The 23,776-nt window shown below is 39.4% G+C and overlaps 3 protein-coding genes across 14 annotated transcripts in view; 2 read left to right on the top strand and 1 right to left on the bottom strand.

Moving 5' to 3' along the window:
• Positions 1–118: 118 nt before the first annotated feature.
• On the top strand, positions 119–10,367 carry RAB9A (RAB9A, member RAS oncogene family). Of its 6 annotated transcripts, none has more exons than XM_015620306.1 (3): positions 151–291; positions 3,577–3,664; positions 8,204–10,367. In XM_015620306.1, the coding sequence occupies exon 3, from the start codon at positions 8,238–8,240 to the stop codon at positions 8,841–8,843; it is 606 nt and encodes a 201-aa protein (XP_015475792.1). In that variant the 5' UTR covers positions 151–291; positions 3,577–3,664; positions 8,204–8,237; the 3' UTR covers positions 8,844–10,367. The 6 variants fall into 6 exon arrangements, with proteins under 6 accessions (XP_015475819.1, XP_015475816.1, XP_015475792.1 ...); XM_015620313.2 differs by having other exon boundaries at positions 162–274; XM_033512644.1 differs by lacking the exon at positions 151–291 and adding an exon at positions 351–828.
• Positions 10,368–12,813: 2,446 nt separating this feature from the next.
• TRAPPC2 (trafficking protein particle complex 2) lies at positions 12,814–18,597 on the bottom strand. Of its 6 annotated transcripts, none has more exons than XM_015620374.2 (6): positions 18,186–18,532; positions 17,611–17,720; positions 15,816–15,960; positions 14,996–15,081; positions 14,098–14,213; positions 12,814–13,989 (listed from the first exon to the last, which is right to left on the bottom strand). In XM_015620374.2, the coding sequence occupies exons 2-5, from the start codon at positions 17,701–17,703 to the stop codon at positions 14,115–14,117; spliced, it is 423 nt and encodes a 140-aa protein (XP_015475860.1). In that variant the 5' UTR covers positions 17,704–17,720; positions 18,186–18,532; the 3' UTR covers positions 12,814–13,989; positions 14,098–14,114. The 6 variants fall into 6 exon arrangements, with proteins under 6 accessions (XP_015475860.1, XP_015475851.1, XP_015475835.1 ...); XM_015620365.2 differs by having other exon boundaries at positions 18,218–18,531; XM_015620349.1 differs by lacking the exon at positions 18,186–18,532 and adding an exon at positions 18,541–18,597 and having other exon boundaries at positions 12,814–14,213.
• A 98-nt stretch (positions 18,598–18,695) lies between these two features.
• Positions 18,696–23,776, top strand: part of OFD1 (OFD1 centriole and centriolar satellite protein) — a 29,744-nt gene continuing 24,663 nt past the window's right edge. Inside the window, exons 1-7 of one of the 2 annotated variants that reach the window (XM_015620238.3) lie at positions 18,698–18,765; positions 18,902–19,003; positions 20,806–21,006; positions 21,780–21,848; positions 21,935–21,962; positions 22,717–22,824; positions 23,538–23,674. In XM_015620238.3, the coding sequence (XP_015475724.1) occupies positions 18,908–19,003; positions 20,806–21,006; positions 21,780–21,848; positions 21,935–21,962; positions 22,717–22,824; positions 23,538–23,674 (639 nt within the window). In that variant the 5' untranslated portion in view covers positions 18,698–18,765; positions 18,902–18,907. Of the gene's footprint in view, positions 19,004–20,805; positions 21,007–21,779; positions 21,849–21,934; positions 21,963–22,716; positions 22,825–23,537; positions 23,675–23,776 lie in introns of both variants that reach the window. The other variant, XM_015620246.3, reaches the window with a different exon arrangement.

Here is a 23,776-nt window from a genome sequence, read left to right as displayed (position 1 = left end):
CCGTTCCCATCCCCTCACCTTCCCTCAGCTCCGCGCCGAGCTGCTCTCCGCTTTCCCGTCGGGGCGTGGCCTCTGCCCGGTGGGCGGGGCCGTGGTCACGTGGTGCCCGGTCCCGCCCCCGGCCCGTCCGCCATGTTTGTTCCTTCCGCAGCGCCCGGTGGCGGTGGCGGAGCCCGGGACCGGGAGCGGCGGCAGGAGCGGGCACAGTCCCTTCCCGCGGGCAGGGATCGGCCTCCCCAGCGCGCCCGGGAGCGGCGGCAGCTCCCTTCCCGAGGTCTGGAGCCGAGTCAGGTTGCGTTATTTTTCTTTCCCTTGTTGCCGCGTTCCCCGCTCTCTCCCCCGCCGCTGTCCGATATGCCAGGCGCGCTCCCCGGTGTTCCCTGGCGCAGCCTCCAGGGAGCGGGAGGGCAGCCCCGGCCGGGCCCGCGGTGGGAGAGGGCCCCGGGCGCTCCCCGGAGCCGGTGCGGGTGGCGGGGAATGTGGCGTGATCCGCGATCCCGTGACTCCGGGGCAGGCGGCGGCTCCTTTGGGAAGCGGCTCCAGCCGGCGCCTGGCCGGTCGCCGACCCCGCTGTGCTTCCTCATGTCTGAGAGAGTTCGCTGGTCTGCCAGGGTGCAACTCAGCTTCGCGCCGGTGTCCTCAACACGTTTCAAATTGGGAGCAGAAGAAGTATTACAGCTCCTTGTAGCTCCTTTTTCTCGCTGCTGTGTGCTCGGAGCGGGCTGCGCAGGGAGGCGGTGGAGTCACCGTCCCTGGAGGTGTTTAAGGACAGGCTGGACGTGGCGCTCGGTGCCCTGGGCTGGTTCACAGGGTGCTGTTCGGCCAGAGGTTGGTCTCGGTGGTCCTTTCCAACCTAATGGACTCTGTTCTGGATAGGGGCCGCCTGCTCCGCGCGCCTTTGGGTTTCAGTTCTTCTTTATTGAAGCAGTGCCTCGGCCCAGCCCCTGTGCAGGGCCGGGGGAGTTCCCAGTGGCGGCAGGTGGCTCTGCGGGCTCAGGTGTGGCCGTGGCTGGGGAGGGCAGGGATAGGGATGGGCCAGAACTGGGAATCGCTTACGTCTGGGTGCTTAATGGGCTGCTCTCGGTGTAAGTAAATCCGTGTTACATATAACTTGTACAAAACAACTGAGTGGATAACAGAATGGTGCAAGAAAAACAGTTTTAAAACCTCCATTAGTGGACTTTTTAACAAGATTTCCTGTAACTAGATATATAGAGAAGATTTAAGTTTTATTAACTGGGGTGGGACAGTCAAGTAGGGAACTTCCTGGCTAAGTTTTGTTCAGGAATTGAAATGCTTGTCTGCAGGTAACTGTCATGCAGCCTCCCATCCTACGAGTTGTTTTCCTTCTTGTCCACAATAATTTACAGCTGCACTAAATAAGCATGTGGGTTTTATTTGTCTTTACTTTTAAAGTGTTGTGCAACACTGAAGTTGTCAGTGCTTGCTTTTTTTAGAGCAAGGGTGGCTGTGTGTGACTAGGAGTTTTTGGGATTGTTTTCTGTTTTTTCAAAGTGTTTTTCCATTACTTTTAGTAGCTTTGAAGGTACCAAGCTCTAATGGCAGACTGGAGGGAGAGCAGACATACCCAAAACAAATCCAAAACTTTTTTTCTTAGCACTTTTATTTTCAGAGAAACTTAACCAAAGGATGGTACAGCTATATCTATGTTTCATACCAACACCAAATTTATAATGAACTGTTACTTTCTCTGTCTTCATTCAGGTTGTATAGAGCTATCTTTGCTGTCCTAATTTTAGTAAGGCTTTTCCATAAAATTAAAAAGAAACAGTGTATATTAAAAAAAAAAAAGAAAAAAAACCTGTTCTAGCACTCCTTGTTTTGCTTTGGAGTGCTCAAACATCATCAGTTTCCTCAAATTGAAAATATGTGGAGAAAAAATTTGCAGAGGGTCAAATAAGATATTTAGATTTCAAACTTTGTTTTATTTTGTGTCAGTTTGGTAATAAATTATGGGAAACAGATCTTCCAGCTCCTTAGGATTGGTATGTTACATAAATGTTTCACAATGACTAAAAACTTCACAGCAAAAAGGCTTGTAAGAAGTCCTTAGGGTTTGTTGTTTGGTGTTTTTTTTTTAATAGTGTTCATTCTCTTCTGTGTTTAATACTGATCATTCTCCTCTGTGTTTTGTTTTTGTTTTCATTCTCAGCAGAGCAGACAAGTGTGTTGGCCCGATACAGTGTAACCCACTTAGTGCCTTAGGGATGGGCTTTCGTCACAAGAGTTATACAGGGAAGAATATGAATGTACGAGGTAGCCTTGTACCAAGAGAGGCTGCTGTTACTAAGATTCCCTGAAGGAAAAGGGAAACTAATGCAGGGGAGAAAGATGAGCACATTTGGGCAGAAATAATTGCTGGATAAGTTATTGAAAGAGTGGAAGCAGTAATAGAGAAGTAGGTTGCAAGGAGAATGTTAAATAGCTCAGGCATTGTTAGCAATGTTGGAACAGGAGTAGCAGCACTGAAGGGTGTTTTGAAGTTGGCTGAAAGTAATAGAATATTTAAGTTGGAAGATGTTTAACTGTGAGCTGCTGAGAAATGTCAACTCTAATTAAATCCAAATAAATAAGTTTGCTCATTCTACTTGAATTTGGGGAGTGGGGTTGGGGTTGAAGGTTAGGCTTATGCAAGATTAAACTGGCAGAGATATAGGTGTAGGTATTTCTCCTGATAAATTTTGCTAATTGACTTTGTGTCTAGCTGGAAGTTAGAATAAATGAAGTGAATCTGGCAGTAAGTACTGGAATGATTTCATGATCCAAGGGTTATGTGAACTTTAGGGTTCCTTCCCTTGGCCGCTGGTTCTTTCACAGGCCTGAGTCAGGCCAGGCAACTGTTTGAACTAGAATCCTGAGCTTCAAAGGAGTCAAAAACAGCCTTACAAAGAAACCCTCAAATACAACTTTTTAGGTCTCCAAATGAGTGGCAACAGCTGAATGACAAGTTCATTTTGTATTTGGTTCATATAAGAAATTACAAGGAAATTCTAGTGATATTCTGGTGTTAGATCAAGCATGTCTAGGCTGCTTACAACTAGAGGCAATTTCAGATAGTCTGTGTTTTCGTTTGGATAGATGTTTAATAATTTGCTGACAGGTTGTCTTCATAGTGCAGTGGTGAAATCACAGATACAGGAAAGAAGACTTGTGAGGAGATTAGGACCTTGGTAGGTCGAGCTATATGACTGAAGGGCTTCCAGGCAGCTGACAAGTGACTGTCAGTAAAGGGGTGTTCCTGATCCAGGGCTCTTACATCAATGCCCCATGGAGGGGAGGGCAGGGTCAGTTTGGAGGCTGACTACTGTGTCTTGTAACACATTCAAAACTACAAAGCCTGTAGCATCTTGACTTCATATCTGATTGTTTTCCTTTGAATTGAGAAAAAAGTCTTTCAAGGTCAAACACGCTTGTGGTCTCTTATGCTCTAAAAAAGCCTTCTTGTGGCACTTAATTGACCAGGGTATAAACCACTACCTCCCAAATATAAAAGCAATGATTGGCTAAGGGGAGAAAAGTGAGAAAATGTGCTTCTGTCCTTTCTTTTCTTTTCAGATTTTTGGAAACTTGCAGATCTGCTGTAGGCAACAAGTTTAACCACTGTAGTGATTGAGGGCTGAGAAATGTAAAACCTCCATGAACAGTAAGTGTTGAAAACTGTAGTTTTGGATTCTGCACTTTCTGCTGCAACTCTCGTAGTTCTTGGGACTTCTTTTCAGACATTTTACAGAGAAGCAATTAATGTCATTCTTTGATGGGCTGCTGTAACTAACAAACAGTTTTCTATTGCTAGCCTGGCAATTATTATCAAATGTTTTGTTCGTGTGAAAAAAACCCAACTACTAATGAGGGAGGGAGTTTACATTTCTGTTGAAAGGCAAGTGGTTTTTCAGTCAAAATACTTGCAGTGGTGTGCCTTTTTAAACTTCTAATCTGATTCCAGTGTCTTAACAAAATATGGTGGCTTAGTAAATAAAATTGTGACTGAGCTTCAAAATTGAACACTGCAGAGCTGTTAATTCTGCTTGCCCATAGCTTCAGTGTTTTTTCTTAAATCAAAGATGGCCCTTTTTTTTCAGTAAGTCTTAGCTGATAGCGTATTTGGCTGTAAGTAAACATGATTACTTACATGATGGGAACAAACGAGTCTGTTTTATGTTTAACAGCTTCAGTTAAAGAACAGTGTGCTACATATCCTCAAGAAAACCTTTAGATTTAGTCTTGGTTTTGTATAGTAGGTAGCTCATCAGTGACCACTGAATGACAGTGATAACTGAAACAAAATTTCTGTTCAAATCCAGGTTTTGGTGCCCTGTTAAAAAAGGGGAGTCGAGGTTTCAGTTGCTATGTGTGGTTTTTTTGTTTGGGTTTTTAATAGTGTGCTGCAGTGTGTCAGTGTGCAAAAAATGAAACTGTAAATGGGTGCAATTCCTTTGGTTTGCTTACTAGTTTATGTGGGGGTTTGCAGCCTGCTGACATTATAGATACAATGCAGTTACTGTGTTGGCTAGTGCTGTTTTTCTATAGAACTTGAGTTCAGCAATTGTCTTCAGCCTTCAGTACGCTGGTGTGAGCAGGTCCTTCTTAACCTATGAAATTATTTTTATAGTAAAAAAGGACAAATTTCTAGACTTGAGTTTACATGTAGCTGCTGTGGTTTTCTAGACCAAGAATCTTGCTTTTCTTTGAGGGCTGACTCTGAGCAAGAAAGGTATTTGCACTCAGAATAAAGACAGATAGTAAGCTGACATATGAAAGTAAGACAATCTATATAGATAGACTGGACGAGGCAATAGTATTTCACTAAGCTTTGCAGGACTGGATTTTGTAATGCAAACTGATTTTTCTGAGGTTGCTTAGCTTTTTGTCTTTCATTGTGACAGCAAGTATTTGGACTGATAGTGGAAATATTTGACTTGCAATTATTTTTACTGTTTGAAAGGGACATCCTGAAAGGCAACAATTAATTTATTTTTTTGTGTTATGGTATATGATCATGTTATAAATTACATTTAGTAGAAAATGTTCCCTGCTTTTAACAGGAATATTGAAGTCAGTGATTTAAGCCCTGTAATCCTTCTTAGCTAGGAGAAGCAATTGAGAAATGGTTACCAAAATGAACCAGAGTGGGGCTGCTTTTTATTTATTTGCTCTTTCTTTGAATATTGAAATAATTGAAGAACATGAGGGAAAATTATTCTTGTTACAGGCTTTTTGTCTACTAGGTTGAGATTACTTTTACCATTTACATTTACAATTAAATTTGCAATTACTTTTTACAATTAATGAATTGTGTAGCTCACTATGAAATAACTGGAACAGTTACCTGTTATTCTATACTGTCTTACAATTCCTGATGCTGGGTAAAACAATCAGATGCACATTAGGAACCAAGCTCTTTTTTTGTTTTCAAATGATGAATAATGATTTAAACTGAAAAATTAACATCATAGTCTGTGTTAACCATCCCTTTCAAAAACATTGTGAAAACACATATTATACAAATAAGTTTTATAATAGGAAAAATAACATTAATTCTTGTAGCGTCTTAAGTATTTTATCATTGTATTATTTATTGGAATGTTAAGGCTTCATAACTTTAGAAAAAAACAACAACAAAAATTGAGCTCTTTAAAAATCTTATTTAAAGATGTACAATCAGAAAAAAATGCAGCAGTCTACTGTTCTGAAAAATACTACTCTGGTTCAGCAGATACTCTAAATTGCATTATCAGTGCGGCTGCTGATGAGTCCCTTACACAGAAATAAAACTGTAAATGTATAAAGTCTTTGCTGCTTTCAGACAAAAATACTTGTTAATACTTTTAAACATGCTTCTTTGGTGCTTCAGATACAGTTTGTCTGCATCTATTTAAATGACTGAACGTATGTTCCATTTTTTTGGATTAAAAACTTTACAAAAACTTCATTCTAGCCTGGCATGACAGTTGTGGAAACTGAATGTCCTGAAAAGCAACATTGCCTGCAACATTACAGAAGACTCTTTCTGTAACTATTGTGTGAAAGGACCAGTTTAGTCCACTTTTAATAGTTTGTGGTTGGTCTGTAATTGTCTGCCTAAGACTAATTTTATGGTCATCAGTCTCTTAAACCTTGCTGGAATGGCCCACATAGTTGAAATTGTGCAAATTAACTTTGCAGGTTCTAGATACACAAAGTAGTAGATACTGTTAACACTTTCCTTACATGTATTTTGTTTACAAATTGTTTGTGGACAATTTCATTATAATAACTGCCATTGACAAAAACTCAGATGCTGAAGAAACAAGTGCATAGTACCAGTCAGAACTACTTAAGCCAGTTATTTATGCACATTGTGTGTTTCAGGGAACTTCTGACTTCCGCAGGACTGGAAAAATAAATTGTAACTTGTTCCCTGTGCTGGTAGGGAAGAACAGGAGAACATTCAGTACCCTCTGTTCCCACAAAAACATTCTTTATTAAGAAGCAGCTCCTATCTATTGATATAGAAACTGAAGACATAAATAAATAAATACTCTGCACCATTTTCAAGAGTTAAGCATAAACCTGCAACTCATATGCAAGTAGTCCAGTGACTCCCGTAAGGCTTCTCATATGCACTAAAATGTGTTCATAACCTGAGCCATAGCCATTATCTTATGGCTCTCTGAAGGGTAAATGAACTATCTTGTAGCTTCTAAGCAGTTTTGTTACTGTATAAACCTGTACAGAAATAAGGTTTTATAAATGTTGTTAATTATGCAGTGTGAATGATCTAAATTACTTGATCTCAACAAATTTTCAATGGAAGCAGTCAATTCCTTGTATTTTGACATTTTTTTGTGTTGAGGCTTCAAACTACTCCTTCTGTCTTGATGTAGGTTGTGTCTAGAAAATAAATACTCAAAGATGGAAAGTCACTGATAAAAAAAATTCCTGAAATTTCTTGCTCCTACTGTAGGCCTTGATTGTAAGGCAGCAGAGTCATATGACTCTCACGCCAGCTTGTATCAGGTACTAATTCTACAGCCACCCTGTGTGTGATGTATATGCCAGTAATGCTAATTACAAACTAGCAAGACCACATTCCTTCCTTCAAAGAAAGAGAGGGACTAGGCAACTTATGACCCATTTCCATTTTAAATAGATGCTATTTTCAGAGAAGCCTGTTTGGGCTGAAGCCCAAACTATCAGGCAGGTTTAGGAACACGGTTCTCCTCATACAGAAACTTCAGTTTGGGCTTGTTAAAATGAAACTTTACTCCCAATTACTTAAACAACCATTTTACAGTATTAGATGACACTGCAGTTGTGAGGGCAAAGGTTGGGTACAAAGCACTAATGAGCAAATAATTTTAGTCCTAAAGGATTTTTTTTAAAAAATTTTGTTTTAAGTCTAACAGTTAAAAAGCCTTCTTTGGTGTCACTAATTTGCCATCCCCATGCTGGCAGACAGACTATTCACTAGCACTTCCAGAATTTTTGACAGTTTTACTCTGGGAAGTTGACACCTTCTGACTGAACTGACATTGTAGTTCAGTGCATATGACACCTTGGGCTTCGCATGTGGCATTTTGAGTATCTTTGAAGTAGCAACAGCAAATTTCCTTTTGTGGTAGTTTTAATAGGATTCCATTCATCAGTGTTGTTCTGCAAGCAGTAAACTATAAACTATCAGATACTCATCTAAATAAAATTACAGCATTTGCATGTTCCATAGATAACTGTGTTCCTAGTGCATTGGTTTAAAAAATAACTTTGGTAATAAAATACAGCACTGAAGTGACTAGTGCAAGGCACATGCTCTATAAAATTCTCTCACTGCTTTTTTCCATTAACTTTTTCCAGTGAACACAAATGAATGATAGCGCTTGTTGAATGTGATGTAATAACCCTTCAGCAAAAAGGGGGGTGGTTTGAAGAGTTTGGAAGGTTTTTGAGTTTTAAGTGACAGACCTGTAATTTATACAGCATACTGCTTAGATGCAGACTGCAGCCTGTAGAAGAGACACCTCTTAAATTTGGTATTCTTGAGTGGATGTTCTTACTGAAGTGTATCTACAGTTAACCTGTTTAGTGGAGTCCTGTTTTTGTACATGAAACTTGATGTTGGTAGAATTTAAAACACATTCTAGATATTTATGCAAAATTTGCTGCTCACAACTATTTTCCTTTTTAATGATTTCCTTAATCTTTGCAGGTCTAGGAAACCAGGAGGATCTTTTCCAGTAACGATGGCAGCAAAATCATCACTCCTTAAAGTAATACTGCTAGGAGATGGTGGAGTTGGGAAGAGTTCCCTTATGAACAGATACGTCACCAACAAGTTTGATGCACAGCTGTTTCATACAATAGGTGTGGAATTCTTAAATAAAGAGTTGGAAGTTGATGGACATTTTGTTACAATGCAGATATGGGACACAGCAGGTCAGGAACGGTTTAGGAGCTTGCGGACTCCTTTCTATAGAGGTTCTGACTGTTGCCTGCTAACCTTCAGCGTGGATGACTCTCAGAGCTTCCAAAACTTAAGCAACTGGAAGAAAGAATTCATTTATTACGCAGATGTCAAGGAGCCTGAAAGTTTTCCATTTGTGATACTGGGTAACAAAGTTGATATCGATGAAAGGCAAGTATCTACAGAAGAAGCCCAAGACTGGTGCAGGAATAATGGCAACCATCCCTATTTTGAAACCAGTGCAAAAGATGCCACTAATGTTGCAGCAGCCTTTGAAGAAGCTGTTAGAAGAGTTCTAGCCTCTGAAGACAGATCAGATCACTTTATTCAAACAGATACAGTAAACCTTCATCGGAAACCGAAACCCAGTTCATCTTGTTGTTGACTTAAATTTTTTTTTGCCAAATTACTGTTGACTAGCTTGCTCTATAAAAGAATGGGGAAGGTGTAGTAGATAGTATAACAAATGGGTTTCACTCTGATATTAAAAATCATAATATTCTGCTGCTTTCATGGGGGAGAAAAAGGAAAATCTCCATTTATGAGTGACCCGTTACTGAATTGGTGATGCTTTCTGTTTAAGAAGACATCGAGTAAAACAATTAATAAGAGATTGTAATTTGCCAACTTTATTCAAATGATAAATACTTTGAATATAATTAAAACTTGAAAGTTCTAGAAGCACTACTTTGGAGAAGCTGTTCTGGAATTCAGGCACAAAGATACTTTTATATGTGTATATTTTTATGAAATCGGCATTCCACTTTTGTTTCGTTAGCTGTCAGTTTCTTAACAATGCTAGATATTAAACTTCAGTCTCACTACATTCCTTTTGCTGTGAGTGGTACTTCATCTCTAACATGGTTATTATAAATTAATGTAAATTACATCCAGGTCTTCTAATTGCCTGATGTTGCTGTAAGCTGTGAAGGTTTATAAGTAGGAAATAAATTTCCTATGTATGTAATGTTCATTTTTTCCCATCTACTATTCTAATGCTGCACTACTTTTTCAGTGGTTTAATCCAGAATACTGACAGTTTTAAAAATTAGTATGTGTCTTTGCCTTAAGTCCATTCTAGAATGTTTCTGATCAATTAGGTGAAAAATCTGAGTAACTAAAGTATAACCATTTTTTGGAAAAGAAATGCTTTATTCAATCAGCTTTAATAGCTCTTGAAAGGATCCACATTGTGACAGTTTTTTAGGAAAACTCCTTGTGTACAGCCTTACAAACTCAAAACTTCTTGTTCCTGTTAACCTGAGCTATGAATGTGTTTACCAGTAATACCTGCACTGTGATAGTAAGGATTAGCAATACGTAGAGAACTCAGGAAGCTCTTGACTTACAGTAGATTTTGACAGCTTTCAGCCCTAATACAGATATATAACTATACATTGTATTTGAGATGAATTTGATCATTATTAAAATTGCTATTTTAGGATATGGACTTCTATGTTTAAGAATGTATTTTATATTACTGAATTCATTTAATAATGATGAACAGAAGCAAGTTCTGTATTTATTGGACAGTCTTTTGCAGTCAGGCAGGCAAAACTACAGGTGTTTTTTAGGCTTTCAGGTGCAGTTTAAGTGGTAGAATACTTGTATGAGAAATTGTTCAATATTGGCTCTCAGGAGTCCTTGCAATAGCAAAATTGCTACTGCACTATTGCTTCCATCTGTAATCTGATGGCTAACAGGCACACATGTGGTCTGAGAAAGGAAGTCTGAGGCTGTAGGACAGGCCATGTTATTAATTAAATAACTGCTTTCTGTACAACAACTTTTTTGTTTCAATGGAAAAGCCTTTTTTGAGAGAACATTACCAGCAAGCATTTTGTCTTAAAAGTATCTGATCAATCTGTACCAGGTATAATTATTTGGAAGTAAAGCTTGCAAAAACAAACCCTTCTTGTTGCTCTTAGTACACTTTTCTGTATGCATTTTATGCCTGCTTGAATGTGTCCAGGACAACTTTACTCTGCATATCTGCTACTCTGCTTAGAAGTGCTATCTTTTTGTCTTTTGTGCATTCCTAAGTCTGATTCAGTCTTGCAGTCCTGCATCTATACCAGCACAACTGTGTTTTAAACTTCAGTCCCTGAGCAGTTAAATATAGGTTGAACTGCTACGTGTATTTAATTTCTAGTCAATGAATGAAAAGATCTGTTAAGAAAAGCTTAGCTAAATCCCTCTTAATCTTAGGATGAGCGAGCAAAAAGCTTTAGAAATTAAGATTGCTTGTGTTAGGGGCTACTAAGCTAGTGACATGAAATTGTTGTGTGAAACTTCTACCTTACAACTGAAAGCTTCCTTTAACATTCATTTTAGCAGAGATTGAGGCTGAAACAAAACAGGAGCTGAAGATACTGTGACTAAAATACTATAGATACCATTCAGATAAGATTACTAAAAAGAAAAAATGGAGGTTGAGAACCACTGTGGTCTTTCTTGTGCCTAGGCATCTGTGCTCTCTCATCTTTCCCCTTTCCATTTAACATGGTTACCAATGTTAAGTAGTAGGTTTAATAAAGTTAAAACATTATCCCATAGAAGTGTTTTACTTGTGCCCTGGGTGCTGCTGTACCACAACTGTACACTTAACAGGCATGTACATGCTGTAGAAAACAACACAGTATAGAAATTAAGTTTAGGTCAGAAATTGATCTCAGAGAGAAACTACTGCGTGCCTACAGAATCAAAAATCTGACAAGCAGTTGTAAGTGACAGGTATAAAATCATAATGCTTAGTAGCAAACATTGATTTCTGTACTTTGTAGAAGCTAGGTATCATTCCATATGGATGTAAGGTAGGCATTTGTGGCTTATGTTTAAATTCACTGACTTATTTAAAGAGCTAGCACACCTCAAATATTACAGGGTCCTGTTAGCAGTATTTGGAGTTCTGTGGATTGACAGCATACTGTGTAACATGTACACAAAGTTCCAGGTGTCCTTTAAAATAAAGAGGAAAAACTACAGTTTTGGCAGGTTGCTGGGACTGCTGAAAGCTCTACTTGTTAGAGAGCAGAAGGGAAAGGGGCAGAAGAAGCTACCTAGGACAGCTGAGCTCATGACACAGCAAACTGTATCAATGCTTACAAATGTTGCTTTAACAGCTGCTCCACACCTCACCTGGGTCTTACTGTACAGGTAACCTGATAGGTTACCTAAACAGTAATAGAACCTTGTAGAAAGTGGAGTCTGAGTTGCATTTCCGGCCTGTATTTACTAAGGCTGATTCATGTTAGCTTGTGATAATGTTCTCATCTCCTTATGCTTGATTTCTGATGACTTAGGGTAATTCTAGTCCCTTTAACTCATAAACTTTTTATTGCCTTTATTGCATAATGCAGATTATCTCTGTTTTCTTGTACTGCAACAGACTTTGTTGTGAATTCTTACTCTTAAGTCCCTGAGAGAGTAGAAGATAATCCTTGCAAAGGAGGTGTCTCTTCACTGAGAAACTGTTCACTGAAGCATGCCAGAACTGCAGCCTTCCCAGCTAGAGCAGATTTGTGACTTCAGTTGACCACAAGATAATTTTCACCCATCACTTCAGCTAGTGGTCTTTCAGCTGACTGAAGAGTCACAAACTAAAGCATAAACAAGTGTTTGTCCATGTACAGAGAACTTGTAGCTACCTCACCAAGGCCTTCAGACTTCTGTCAGAAGACAATGCTCCTGAACCATGAACTCAGTCACAAAGGTGATGAGTTAGGATGTAATTCTTCCATTCCTGTGGCCAGTAACAGTTTGTTTTCATGAAGCCTAGGTGGACCTGAGGACATTTCTCATCTACAATTCCTATATTCACAGGGAAGAGGGAAAGATGCATGGGAGGCATAAGAACAGGTACCTTGACATCAGAAATCAGGGAAGAGAGAAAATGCTTTTGTTTTACTTAATGTCCTCGTGCAGCAGCAAATGCAATTATAAAAAATGTAGCTTCTAAAAATGGTAGAAACTTTTAGCACTAATCCTTCATATTTGCCAAGCCTTTGCTCCCTGCTAAGTATATGATTATTCCTTGGTGAATTTTAACTGTTAGTATTTTTCCAGCCATCATGCTACAGGGGAGGAGGCAGAAAATAACTGCAGCTTAGTGGCTCCTTACCATGATCAAGAAGGCTTTACCTTAAGTGTATTTCTGTTATTTCCATGTATACAGAAAAAAGAAGAAAAAAAAAAGATTTATATAAAATTACATTACCAAAGTGCTGTACAATGCAGTTTATATGCAATAACATTGCAAAGACAAATATTCCCATCTTCAGTGGCCACCCCACCAGGTACTGTTACTGTGGTTATCTAGTTTTCTTCTAAATCACTTCAAGTATAGTCAACAGGCATCCATACTACATCATTCCATCTTTTATTTAAGGTAAATATTGCAACCTCTTTATCATGTTCTTTTTTCTTGTGGAACATTTTACAGTGACAGCTTAGTAGTAAGTGCAGAAATAATGACTGGCTATACATTTATAGCACATACACATGTGGTCCCTTTAATTATACAGACTATGCAAAATAGTTCTTAGAACAGCATGCCACTTCCTTTGGAAATTACTTTTCAGACATGTTCAAAAAAGTACAAGAAAGATAGCTTATACAGATTTGCTGCAAAAAGGAACAGAATACTTAAGACTGTAAACCCAAGCAAAGTATTAGGTACATATATGCCAAATGATCTGTTTAAAACTTAATAGTTTGGAATGATGTTAAGTTTTGCAAAATGGTTCCTAAACATTTTACAGTGGAATAGGAGCCAGACAGGCCAAATAATGTCTTTCTGAAACCTCAACAAACAGAGTTTCATAATTCAAAAATCCTCCTCTAAATTTAGTTACAAAATGAAAGTTTCAGCAGTTGCAGAAATAATGGGAAAAACCCGTGGGTTTAAACATGTAAACTTAGTTTGGGTTTTTTCATGTGTGAGTTAGAATTAATGTCAGGGCAGATCTGGATGCTCTGCTCTCTGCTTCATTCATTGATGCAACACTGCAGCTAAATGTGTATTGCACTAAATACATTGAAAATTTGAAAATACACACTTTTAAACTTTAGGGGTTTTCCTCAAAATTTCTTGGAAGTACTGGAGACAGCTTTTCTGATCTATCCAATTTTTATTGAGCACTTCATATACATACAATTACATATAAATAAATAGAAGCTTGATTTACTACTACAAAGTATAATGTTAATCTGGTTGGTCTGCAGAGTGAGTTCTCTATTGAAGGAATACAAGTAGGAAAGTTTATAAGATTAAGCACTTAGGCCAAACAGTCAAGAATTCCCTTTTGCTCATATTAAAGCAGATGACTGGAGACATCTTTTGCATTTAGGTCTGATTTCCTCCCACCCTCTGTTAGAGGCTTACACTTTGCATATGCATCAACACATAATGTCTCAGTTTCTTCTTTTGTACCTCTGTAGCCTCTGACAGTTTAAAACTTGGTTTTCATACCACATAAAAGGAAACTTCTTGAGATACACATTCTTAACCAGAGAAGCTTGGGTGTTCTTATCTATATTGGCAAAAGAGAAAGCTGCTTCAGCATCCAGTTAGTCTTCAGAAGATGAATATAAAACATACAGGGACAGTTCAGTCAGGAAAGTAGGGAAAAAGCACTCACTCAGAAAATTTATTTATTCAGCTTAAAAGGTGTTTCTTCCCAAGGAACTGGACTTTCCTTTCAAAGGCAGTGGATCGAATAGGAGTATTGAGTTCATAAAATGGATTCATTGCAAACTGGGGAAAGAAGAGAAACCCATCAGTAAGCACAATGCCCAGCCCTGAAAAATGTTACTGCAGGTGATGTCTACTACTAACTTTCAGCCTATTTAGTGCCACTAGGAGCACAGACCTCCTAAACAGTTCTTGCTTTCCAGGCCCTTGCATTCTCCCTGTGCATGATGCAGAGACATCCCATAGCACCAGCTCCTCAGAACAATCCCATCACACCATTGGAAATTAGGATTATTTAGTGCCCATGGGAGGCTGAGATGGTGATGCTTCCCATGACTGTTTGCCATAACCTCATCTAGTGGAAGTACCACCAGGATCGGAGAACAAGGGCTATGTATTCTGAGAGCTAAGCAACCAGGCTCTGTACAACAGTCCTTTCATTATTATCACTAATGACACCATACTACCACAAAATGCATCACAAGAAGTTGCCCCACAAGTTCCCTGTTGCCCAGAGAAGCTGCTGATGCCTCACCCCTGGAATTGTGCAAGGCCAGGTTGGATGGGGCTTTGACCAATCTGGTCTAGTGGAAGGTGTCCCTGCCCATGGCAGGAAAGTAGTAACTAGAGGGTTTTTTAGGTCCCTTCCTACCCAAACCATTCTATTCTACAGAAAATCACTGAAGTGAAGAAGTGTATAAGAGCACAGATTATAGCAATTTAAAAAAAAATCTATTCTTTTTAATGGAGAATAAAGCCTTTGTGTCATACATTACCAGCTCTGGCTGATGTGGACTGCATGGGTGCTTACACAGGCCCCCAGAAGAAAACATGTTAATACTTACCTTTATATACAGCTCATATACATCAGTAAAGAAGTTCTTAATGCCATCTTCTTGCCTTACATCATGAAGCATTATAAATCTCATATGTACGATAATTAAGGAGAATAAAACTTTTACAAAGAAGAGAGACATTATCCTGAGATAAGCATTTACACCTAATTCAACATATACCTGAAATGTTTAGCTGTACATGAAATAGCAGTGACTCATAGGAGGAAGCATTTAAAGAAGTGATTGAAGCAATGAAATTTGGAAAGCATTACCTTTATATTTTAACATCCCCTATTTGAAAATAATCACCTCTCTATCCAAGGTGGTTCTTTTTAAAACTATGCTCTCTGCACCTCTGCCGTGTAGCCCTGAAGTTAAAATGCCATTCAGTGTTACTTGGTATGTGTAACAAATGTTTCACAACAAACTGTTCTAGGACTACCTGTACATAGTATCAAGCCTTGACACTGCATTTTCACCACTGGAGTGACTGACACTACACATCTTCACTGCCACTTCTCCCCTAAAGCATGGTCAAAGGGGTGGAAACAGAGAATCATACAAGCTTGCTCAGAGCCTCTTACACCTCTTCACTCCATGGGAGTACCACATTTCATTATGCTACTTTGGCTCCTACAAAGGTAAAAATTCACCTTTCCAGCTGTTCCCAGCTGCTGTGCCTCCCAACATAGTTCTTTCTGAAGCACATGACTAACAATAATTGTGAGTAGCAAGAGAAATCAGTTCCAAACTCACTTTATCTACCTTACCTCTTTCTGGGAAAAAGTTTTCTAATATACATATAAGGAAAGAGAATAGGGAAGGATATGTCCAGCTGTGACAAAAGCAGAAACAAACCATTCATTAAACTTGTCCACAGTCTTCAAATACATGTTGTTAGAAAGCCACATGTTCTCATCTACAAGGTCAAGAGCAGCATGGGCAATGAACTGGTTGAGATGGCGATGATCATCCTAATGCATTTCCAGAAGACAGTAGATTAGTAATTCAGTGAAAGGAATGAAATGTAAACAATAATTTGCTCAAGTTGCTACAGAACCAGTGTTCAAGTTACATAATGTTACATATACCTTGCTTTTTTGTCACATGTGCCATCCTGTAATTAAATGAAACTAGTGTATGTTGCCATGATATTTGGTTTCAAGGGAGAAAAGAGGTCATAATAAAAAGATAATCACAAAACCAGTCCTGAGAGCAACAAAATCAGTAAAGCCTGTACTACATCCCAGGAATAAACTCAAGCATGAATTCTTTTGTTTACTGATGGGCAAACTACCACCACTAACTTATTCCACAACAGAGGCCGTCATATGTCTTTTTCTCTTCTTTCCAGACATCTGTTTTTGTGATATTTACATATTATACATAAAATGTAGCATTTTCTGGACTGTACCATTTCAGTAAGTTTCAGTTATTGACCTGTAGGTTACAATGTGTAAAAGTTGGGTGACAGATAAAAGAAGATACAGAGGGCAGATATGCTGATAAAATCACCTAAAGATTCTGTTTTTCTCATGTTGATACCTAGAAACAGAATTGTTTTCTTGGTTTTGGGGTCTTCTTTTTTCTAAAACCTAGTACAGAAAAGCATCCTGCAACTAGTATTAAATATATGCCTGCAGATGTAAATTGCACCTCTTCCTATAATAAACATGAGAGTGATCACAGTGTTTGGCCTGTGTACTTTGTAGATAATCTAGAACACCAAAGGACATCTGCCAAGAAGAGATACGGGACAAAACCACACTGGAAGCTTTTATTAGACTGGATAAATAAGCAGTTTTGTACCGCTTTTCATAGTAAAGGGATGCTGTTACTGCCTCTCTCACCTCTCAGTTTTTCCCTCAAATCAGCTTTTACACATCCTCACACAAAATCTAGTCAGAGTAGCCTTATTTATGATCTTTCATGGGACATTACTTCAAAACAGAGAGGATGCCATGCAGTTCCAGTTAGTACCAGCATATACTTCCATTTTTGGATACACTCAAGGATCCACACACTTTTATTCTGAAGTCTATTTCTTCTTTGATGTAATGCCACTTATGGATAGATTTGTTCTTTTCCCACTAGAAACACTACTTATTGAGTAGTATTACACTTATCACATTTTTAAAGTCTTTATTTATCAATAAAGTTTTTAGCTTTCCTTACTTAAAAGCAAGTATGACTAATGAAGATGATTAAAAAAATTAGGTATTTCATACCATAAATAAAGGACTAAATAGAGCTTTCAAATTTATGTTTCTCACTTTACCTTGTTACTGTATCTAAATGTCTTAAAAATAAGCAGAATTAAACAATGAACAGCTACTATAAAACTTTTGCACACTAAGAGAAATTACCAAAGCAAAACTAAGATACATATTCTATAACATACAGCAGGAAATATTTATGGAAGCTGTGTTTTGTGAAGAACTAGTATAATCTGGAAAAGATTTTTAATATATTTGGGAAATCTAGAGTTCTACTCCCCATTACAAAATTTCTGTTAAAAAAAAACCCAAAAAACAGAAAACAGTAGATACTACTTTCAACAACGTGCTGGTCATGCTTCTAATACACTGAAAATTATGAAAGAATCACAGGAGAAAAAAACACACCTTCGACTCTACTTTTCCAGGAGGCAGAAATTCCATTTCAAATATGGGATTATCATGATGACCAACTATCACGAAGTAGAAACTTCCAGACATTCTTCAAAACAACGCTCCTTACAAGACAAAAATGCTGATAAGTCTATATAAAAACTCTTAATGCATGTAGAAGAGCTCCTAAAAAACCAGCCAATGTGCTCCCATTCACATTTACCAGAGGCTAAAGAGAGACAGACATTTAGGTATGAACATCAGGAGTATGAGGCCCAGCTCTTGGTGCAGCCAACCACCAGGATGAGAACTGGTGCCTAGTTAGGTCCACCCAGACACGAGGAAGAATTTACTTGCTGTGCGTGTGACTGAGCACTGGAACAGACTGCCCAGAGAGGTTAGAGTGGTTCCAGAACTGTCTGGACACAATCCTGTGCCCTGTGCTCCAGGACAACCCTGCTTAAGCAGGCTGGGCCAGATGCTCCTGTTCCCTCCCAACCTGACAGATTCTGGGGGAGCCGGAGTATATTTTCGGGAAGTGGACCTGGAAGTGAACCGAGGTACCCAAAACCAATTCCTGCCCTGCCCACCGATGATTTACCGCCCGGGAGCCCCCAGTCACCCGGACACAGCGATCCCAGGCCGTAACGCGCTGCCCCCGCCTCCGAGGAAGCTCCTCGCCCGTCTCGCCGCGGGCCCCGCTCACAGGCAGCAGAAAGGGGAAGGGCGGCAGGCGCCTCGTCCCTGGCACACGGCGGCCGTGGGACAATCCCTCGGCTCCATCGGCGGGCGCTCCAGAGCTGCCCGGAAAGGCCTCCCCGGGGTAAGGGCCGGACTCCGCGGGGCTGCCGTCCCCAGGGGTCCCGCGGCACAGGGGGAGAGGAGGCGGGGAGGGAGAAGGGTCCCGCCCGGGCCCGCAGGTTCCCGCCCGGGCCCGCCGCCTACCCTGCGCCGCGCCCCGTCCGGCCCCTGCCCGCGGCCGCCGGAAGCGCCGGGCCCGCCCCATCCGGCGCCACCGTGACGCCTCAGCGGCCGCCGCGGCCCCGAGCCGCCCTGCCCCGCTCTGCCCGAGCCGGCCTGCCCTGCCCTGCCCTGCCCTGCCCCGCTGTGCCCTGCCCGGCCCGGCCCGGCCCCGCTGCCAGGCGCTGCTCCCGGCCCCGGCGCTCTCCCGTGGGTGGCGGGAGGCTGCCCCGGGAAAGCCCGAGCGGGCTGAGGGGAGGCGGGGGCTGCGAGAGCGCTCGGCGTTTCGCTGGCTGCGGGGTCGAGCTGCGAGTCCGTAATGCCCCTTTTTGTTTCGGTGTTGTAGGTCAGGATGGCTTCGGTTGAAAGGGAGACCTTGTCCCAAGAGGAACTCCGGAAAAAGCTGTATCAGACTTTTAAGAGCCGAGGCGTACTGGACACACTTAAGGTGTGCTTTGTTTTCAGCAGGTGCTAGCTGTGATCCGCTGTACTGCTTTAACATTGAGAGCCCTGAAAGCCATGCCGAGTACAAGTTTCACTCTCTCCACAAAGTATTTTTTTTGCCACAACCTAATTAGTATCGGGGGTGGGGGGGAGGTGTGTTGTGTTTGGGTTTTCCCCCCCGGTATGGGAGGTTCTCCCTAAACAGAATGGCTTTTTATTATGCCTTGGCCTCGGAGTATTTTTCAGGAAGGTTAAAAGCCTGTATTAGGAGTTAGAAATTACCCATGCTTGAAAAAAAAAAAACCAAAAAACGGGGAGAGAACGATAAATTAGAATACAAAATAGGAAAGGAACTCTTAGGTTACAGGTGATAAATAAGCTATGTTGTGATGACTTACTATGATAAGTAAGCATGTTCTATGAATAATACTTCTAAAATACTACAATCCTGTTTTAAAACTATTTGAGCTGTTTTGTTTCTGTCTGCTCGTTCAGTAGAATGTCTTAGGAAAAATACTCAAGATCAGTATTTCAAAAGTAATATTGATCATCCTATAGCCAGGAATTTCCTCTTCAGGACAATTCGTTTTTGCATTACTGATTTCCATCCCAAGCTTGCAATGCTTGACCCATTTCTCACTTGACTTAACTAATATTCTATCAGGTAACTTTCTGTTTAAGTCCATATTCTTGCTTTGTTTTCCTTGTCTAGAAAGTTATTTCTCAGTTCATTTTCTGTATTAGGGATGGGAATTCATCCCTTTGCTTTCCACCTGCACTTTTCCACAAGACGTATAAGAGGTCGCTGTTCTTGGTTGTTTTTGAGATACCACTTTAAAGTTGGTTGAAACTGGGCAAGTTCAGAAATTAATAATGAAAACAGTTTTTTCAGTTGTGTTTGAGAGTTGGACTCAATGATCCTTTCAACTCAGAATATTCTGTAGTTCTGTAATCTTGTTTTCAGCCTAATTTCTCTGGAAAACAGTGCTAAAATATTGGGCTAGTCTGCTGATCTGGCATTGTTGTGTTTTGGTAGCTATTTTTTTGCATTTTTGGTAACACACCAACTCTTTATTCAGTTGTGTCACTGTTGCATACCTGCTGTTGAAAGCTTAAAACACTATTTATGTCTTGATCTTCTGTAAAATATTTGTATAACTGTATAATGAAAATAATTCTTTCTTCCTTTCATGGAAGGGAGATCTGCTGATTTTAGGTTAATTTTTTTCTCTATTGTAACTCAATATAATAATAAATAATTAAAAAATGCCATTTAATTATTATCAGTGCCTGTAGGTCTCTTTGGTTAGTAATCTTTTGCTTCCCCACAAAATAATTGATATTAAAGACATTGAATTTTTTGTTTATTTTGCCCTACTTTTGTGGTGGCATGAGATACTTCTTGATATGAGACTCAAAAGAGGACCAGTAAGGGTTCCAAGAACACCTGAAATGGAGGACACATCAGGAAGGCTTTATTTAAGCAAAAGGGAAGGAAAACAGGAAAGCAGTGATCGGAAAATGACGGTACAAGAGTGGTGTTTGTGTGAGCTCTTGACTGGGAGCTTCTTTTTAAGTCCTACATTTGATACATTTTGAGGGAAAGTCATGAGTTCATTGTATCATTAGAGGGTTTTGAAAAAAAGCAGGGTGTTCATAGCACACTTCTAGATTTTGCCAAAATTAGTCTGCTCTGTTCTGTTTGTAGGTTGTACAAGTAAAATGAGGCTCCCTGTGGATTTTGAAAAATTAAAACTCATTTAATCCCATGTAAACTGATAATACAATGGCTTTTTTCTGTATCAGACACAGCTCCGAAACCAGCTAATCCATGAACTAATGCACCCAATTTTGAGTGGAGAACTGCAGCCACAGATGGTTCCAAGTGAAGATGGTTCACTTTTGATCACTGCTTCCAACAGTTTGGTGGCAGATCATCTAGAGAGATGTGGCTACGAGTATTCACTTTCTGTTTTCTTTCCAGAAAGTGGGTTAGAGAAGAAGAAGGTAAGTTCAGGATTTTGCCTATTCCACAATGTCTAGGAGCTTTGTTCTCTGGGGGCTGTCATATTGTAACAATTGAAAAGATATTTTTTTTTGTGATAGGAAATACAAAGCTAAGTACAGTTTCTGATCATCTCCACGAAACATTTTGTCATTCAGGGTCATTTTCATGAATACTTTTAACTGGCAATAAGCTAATGACACTGTTCTGGAGAGGTACAGTCACAGTCTGTCTGTATGGCAGAGCACTTGGGAACTGAATCTAGTAGAAGTTTGTTTGGCCATTCAGTTCACTGAAAAATGTGGTTCCTGGTCAGTTCAAGCTGTTCTAACTACAAAGTGTGGTTGAAAAGGGCAGTCCTTGCCTTCCTTTGCATCTCTGTAAGTGTGATAGGGTGAGATTATTTCTAACTGAAAATTAATTTTTTGACCTGGTGAGTAGTTAATCATCATTTGGGTTAGTGAGCTCATCTGATTTGGATGATAAATCAAGAAACGTGATGAGGAAAGTAGCAAGCACGTGTTGAGGATGAGAAGGGAACAAAACACCCTTTTCACAGCTTCAGCTGATGATGAAGCTACATGCTGGCTGCCATATGTCTGAAGTAGTGAAGATAAGTAAATGTAGAACAGCAGGCCTCTGAAAATGATTTACAGGGAGCAAATAGATCTTTTACAAATGGAAAACATTTAGAACTGTGAAATAGTGCCAGTTGCAAAACTGAAATTATTTTAAATTATGTAACCTTTTCCAAATGATCTTTCTTTCCCCAAAGCTGTGGACTATTCAAGATCTTCTTCAATTAATGAGGATCAATCCAAAATCCAATCTTTACAAATCACTGGTAAAGTTATTTTGATTTTGAAAATAAGTTTAAATTACAGTGGTGGTGAAAATAGACTAGCTAAAACTTCTTTTTTTTTCTTACAGACTTCAGGAACTCGGAAGGAAAATAAAGGTACAAAATGTTTACAAGTGATGCAAACAAGGATAATTGTGCTAGTTTCATTTTGTTAAGATGTGTGCAATGAAAATTAAGATTTTTTGGGCATGTGTTGGTATGGGAGTAATATGGATTTAGCTGGATTTTGAAACTTGCAGTACACCAAGATGATGAATGTTGTATTTCAGCATTATCCAACTCGTATTTGTGGTGTGGATTAACTGTTGACGTTCACTTACAAAATAAGTGACTTGTATATTGTAAATATGAGAAAAATCTGTAATCAGGTATTAAATATAATGCTCTTTGGAGGCTTTTCATACTAACTTGGAAAACTCAGGTTTTTGGCAGAATATACTTCAAAAACTAGTTACAGATTTAACTGACTTTCCATTGTATTATATAAGAAACAATTCTTATATGTGCATGATGAAACCTAGCTATACTGTATAACCTAAAGGAGCTTGATCTTCAAAAACCCTGTGGCCTAAAGGCCTCATAGTTAATCTTCACTCTCAACTGACCTTGGGGGTCAAGAGACATGGCTGGGAGGAAAAATTGCAAAAGGACAGCTTTTGCTGACTGACATGGACTGGACTATGCTTAATTGTGCCGTAATTGTTTACTAGTATTGATTTTTACTGAAATACTTGTTCTTTCTGTAAATCAAATAGGTTTTCTTGTACGTTGAGGATTGCTTTGTTAATTAGAGGCTTAAATTCCATTTTGGTATGAAATCAGAACTAACTAATCTATTGGATCTTGCTAGGTTTCCTTATGCAAATTTTAATCGGACTTACAGAACATCATCTAAACAGGGAAACTCACAACACAGAAACTCAGACCACCTCAGTGCCTCCTTACAGAGAGTCTCTTGGTAAGTGCAACCTCTGTAGGTAAATCTCCCCAGGTATTTTCATCCTGATATATGGTGTTGCTTTATATATACTGTATTAATGGTGTTATTTTGTTACTCTACTCAAATGCAACCTAAAGTGGTAATGAATAAGGTCATGTCTGTCATTAGAACATAGGATTTCTAAATTTTCTTAAGGCAAAATCAAGATGGGATTGATTTTTTTTTTTTTAAATCCTCATGTGTTTTGGCCATTTAGCTAAGACCTATGACAAATGGACTGTAAATGTTATGTGTTGAAATATGTTCTGGAGAACAGAACTGTAAATGTGTGTCCTCTTTCTGTGAGCAAGTTAGGCATAGATTGGGAGTTCTTGAATGTATAATATGCATGGTGTTGTTAATATATGAACACAAAAAAGCTAAAAATTGCAGGCAAGAGGAAGTTCTTGTCCACCCATGGTAAAGAGAATGAGTATGTAATACCACAAATAGTGCCTAAACAGGCAAGTGCCTCCTCCTAGGTATATGTTAGGATTATATATATGTATATATAAAGTAGATAAATGGCATTTCTGTACTGGCTCTGATTTTGTGCCACACAGGTCTTTTTATGATAGTGCTGCTTGGATAAGCTGAGGAATGTCCTGCACAGGGAGAGGTTCCTGCAGTCTTTGGTAAGGTAACTGCAGCAAGTGTTTCTAAATTACGATGGATGTGTTGCTTTTTTGTAGCCGAGAAGCTTCAGCTGATTGATGAACAGTTTGCAGACTCCTATCCTCAGCATCAGAAATATGAATCTTTAGAAGTAAAACTTAATGAATATAGAAAAGAAATAGAGAAGCAGCTTCAGGAAGAAATGCATCAAAAGGTATAACTCTGTTTTATGAATTTGAGGGAGACATTTGTTAATATTGACTTTACACATTGCATTGCATTTTAATACTTAAGATAAATTGAAAAAAAAGTATTT

This window comes from Parus major, chromosome 1, assembly GCF_001522545.3.
Source record: "Parus major isolate Abel chromosome 1, Parus_major1.1, whole genome shotgun sequence".
Lineage (NCBI taxonomy): Eukaryota > Metazoa > Chordata > Aves > Passeriformes > Paridae > Parus > Parus major.
Note: the sequence above shows the minus strand (reverse complement) of the source record. Positions and strands in the feature narration are given on the sequence as shown.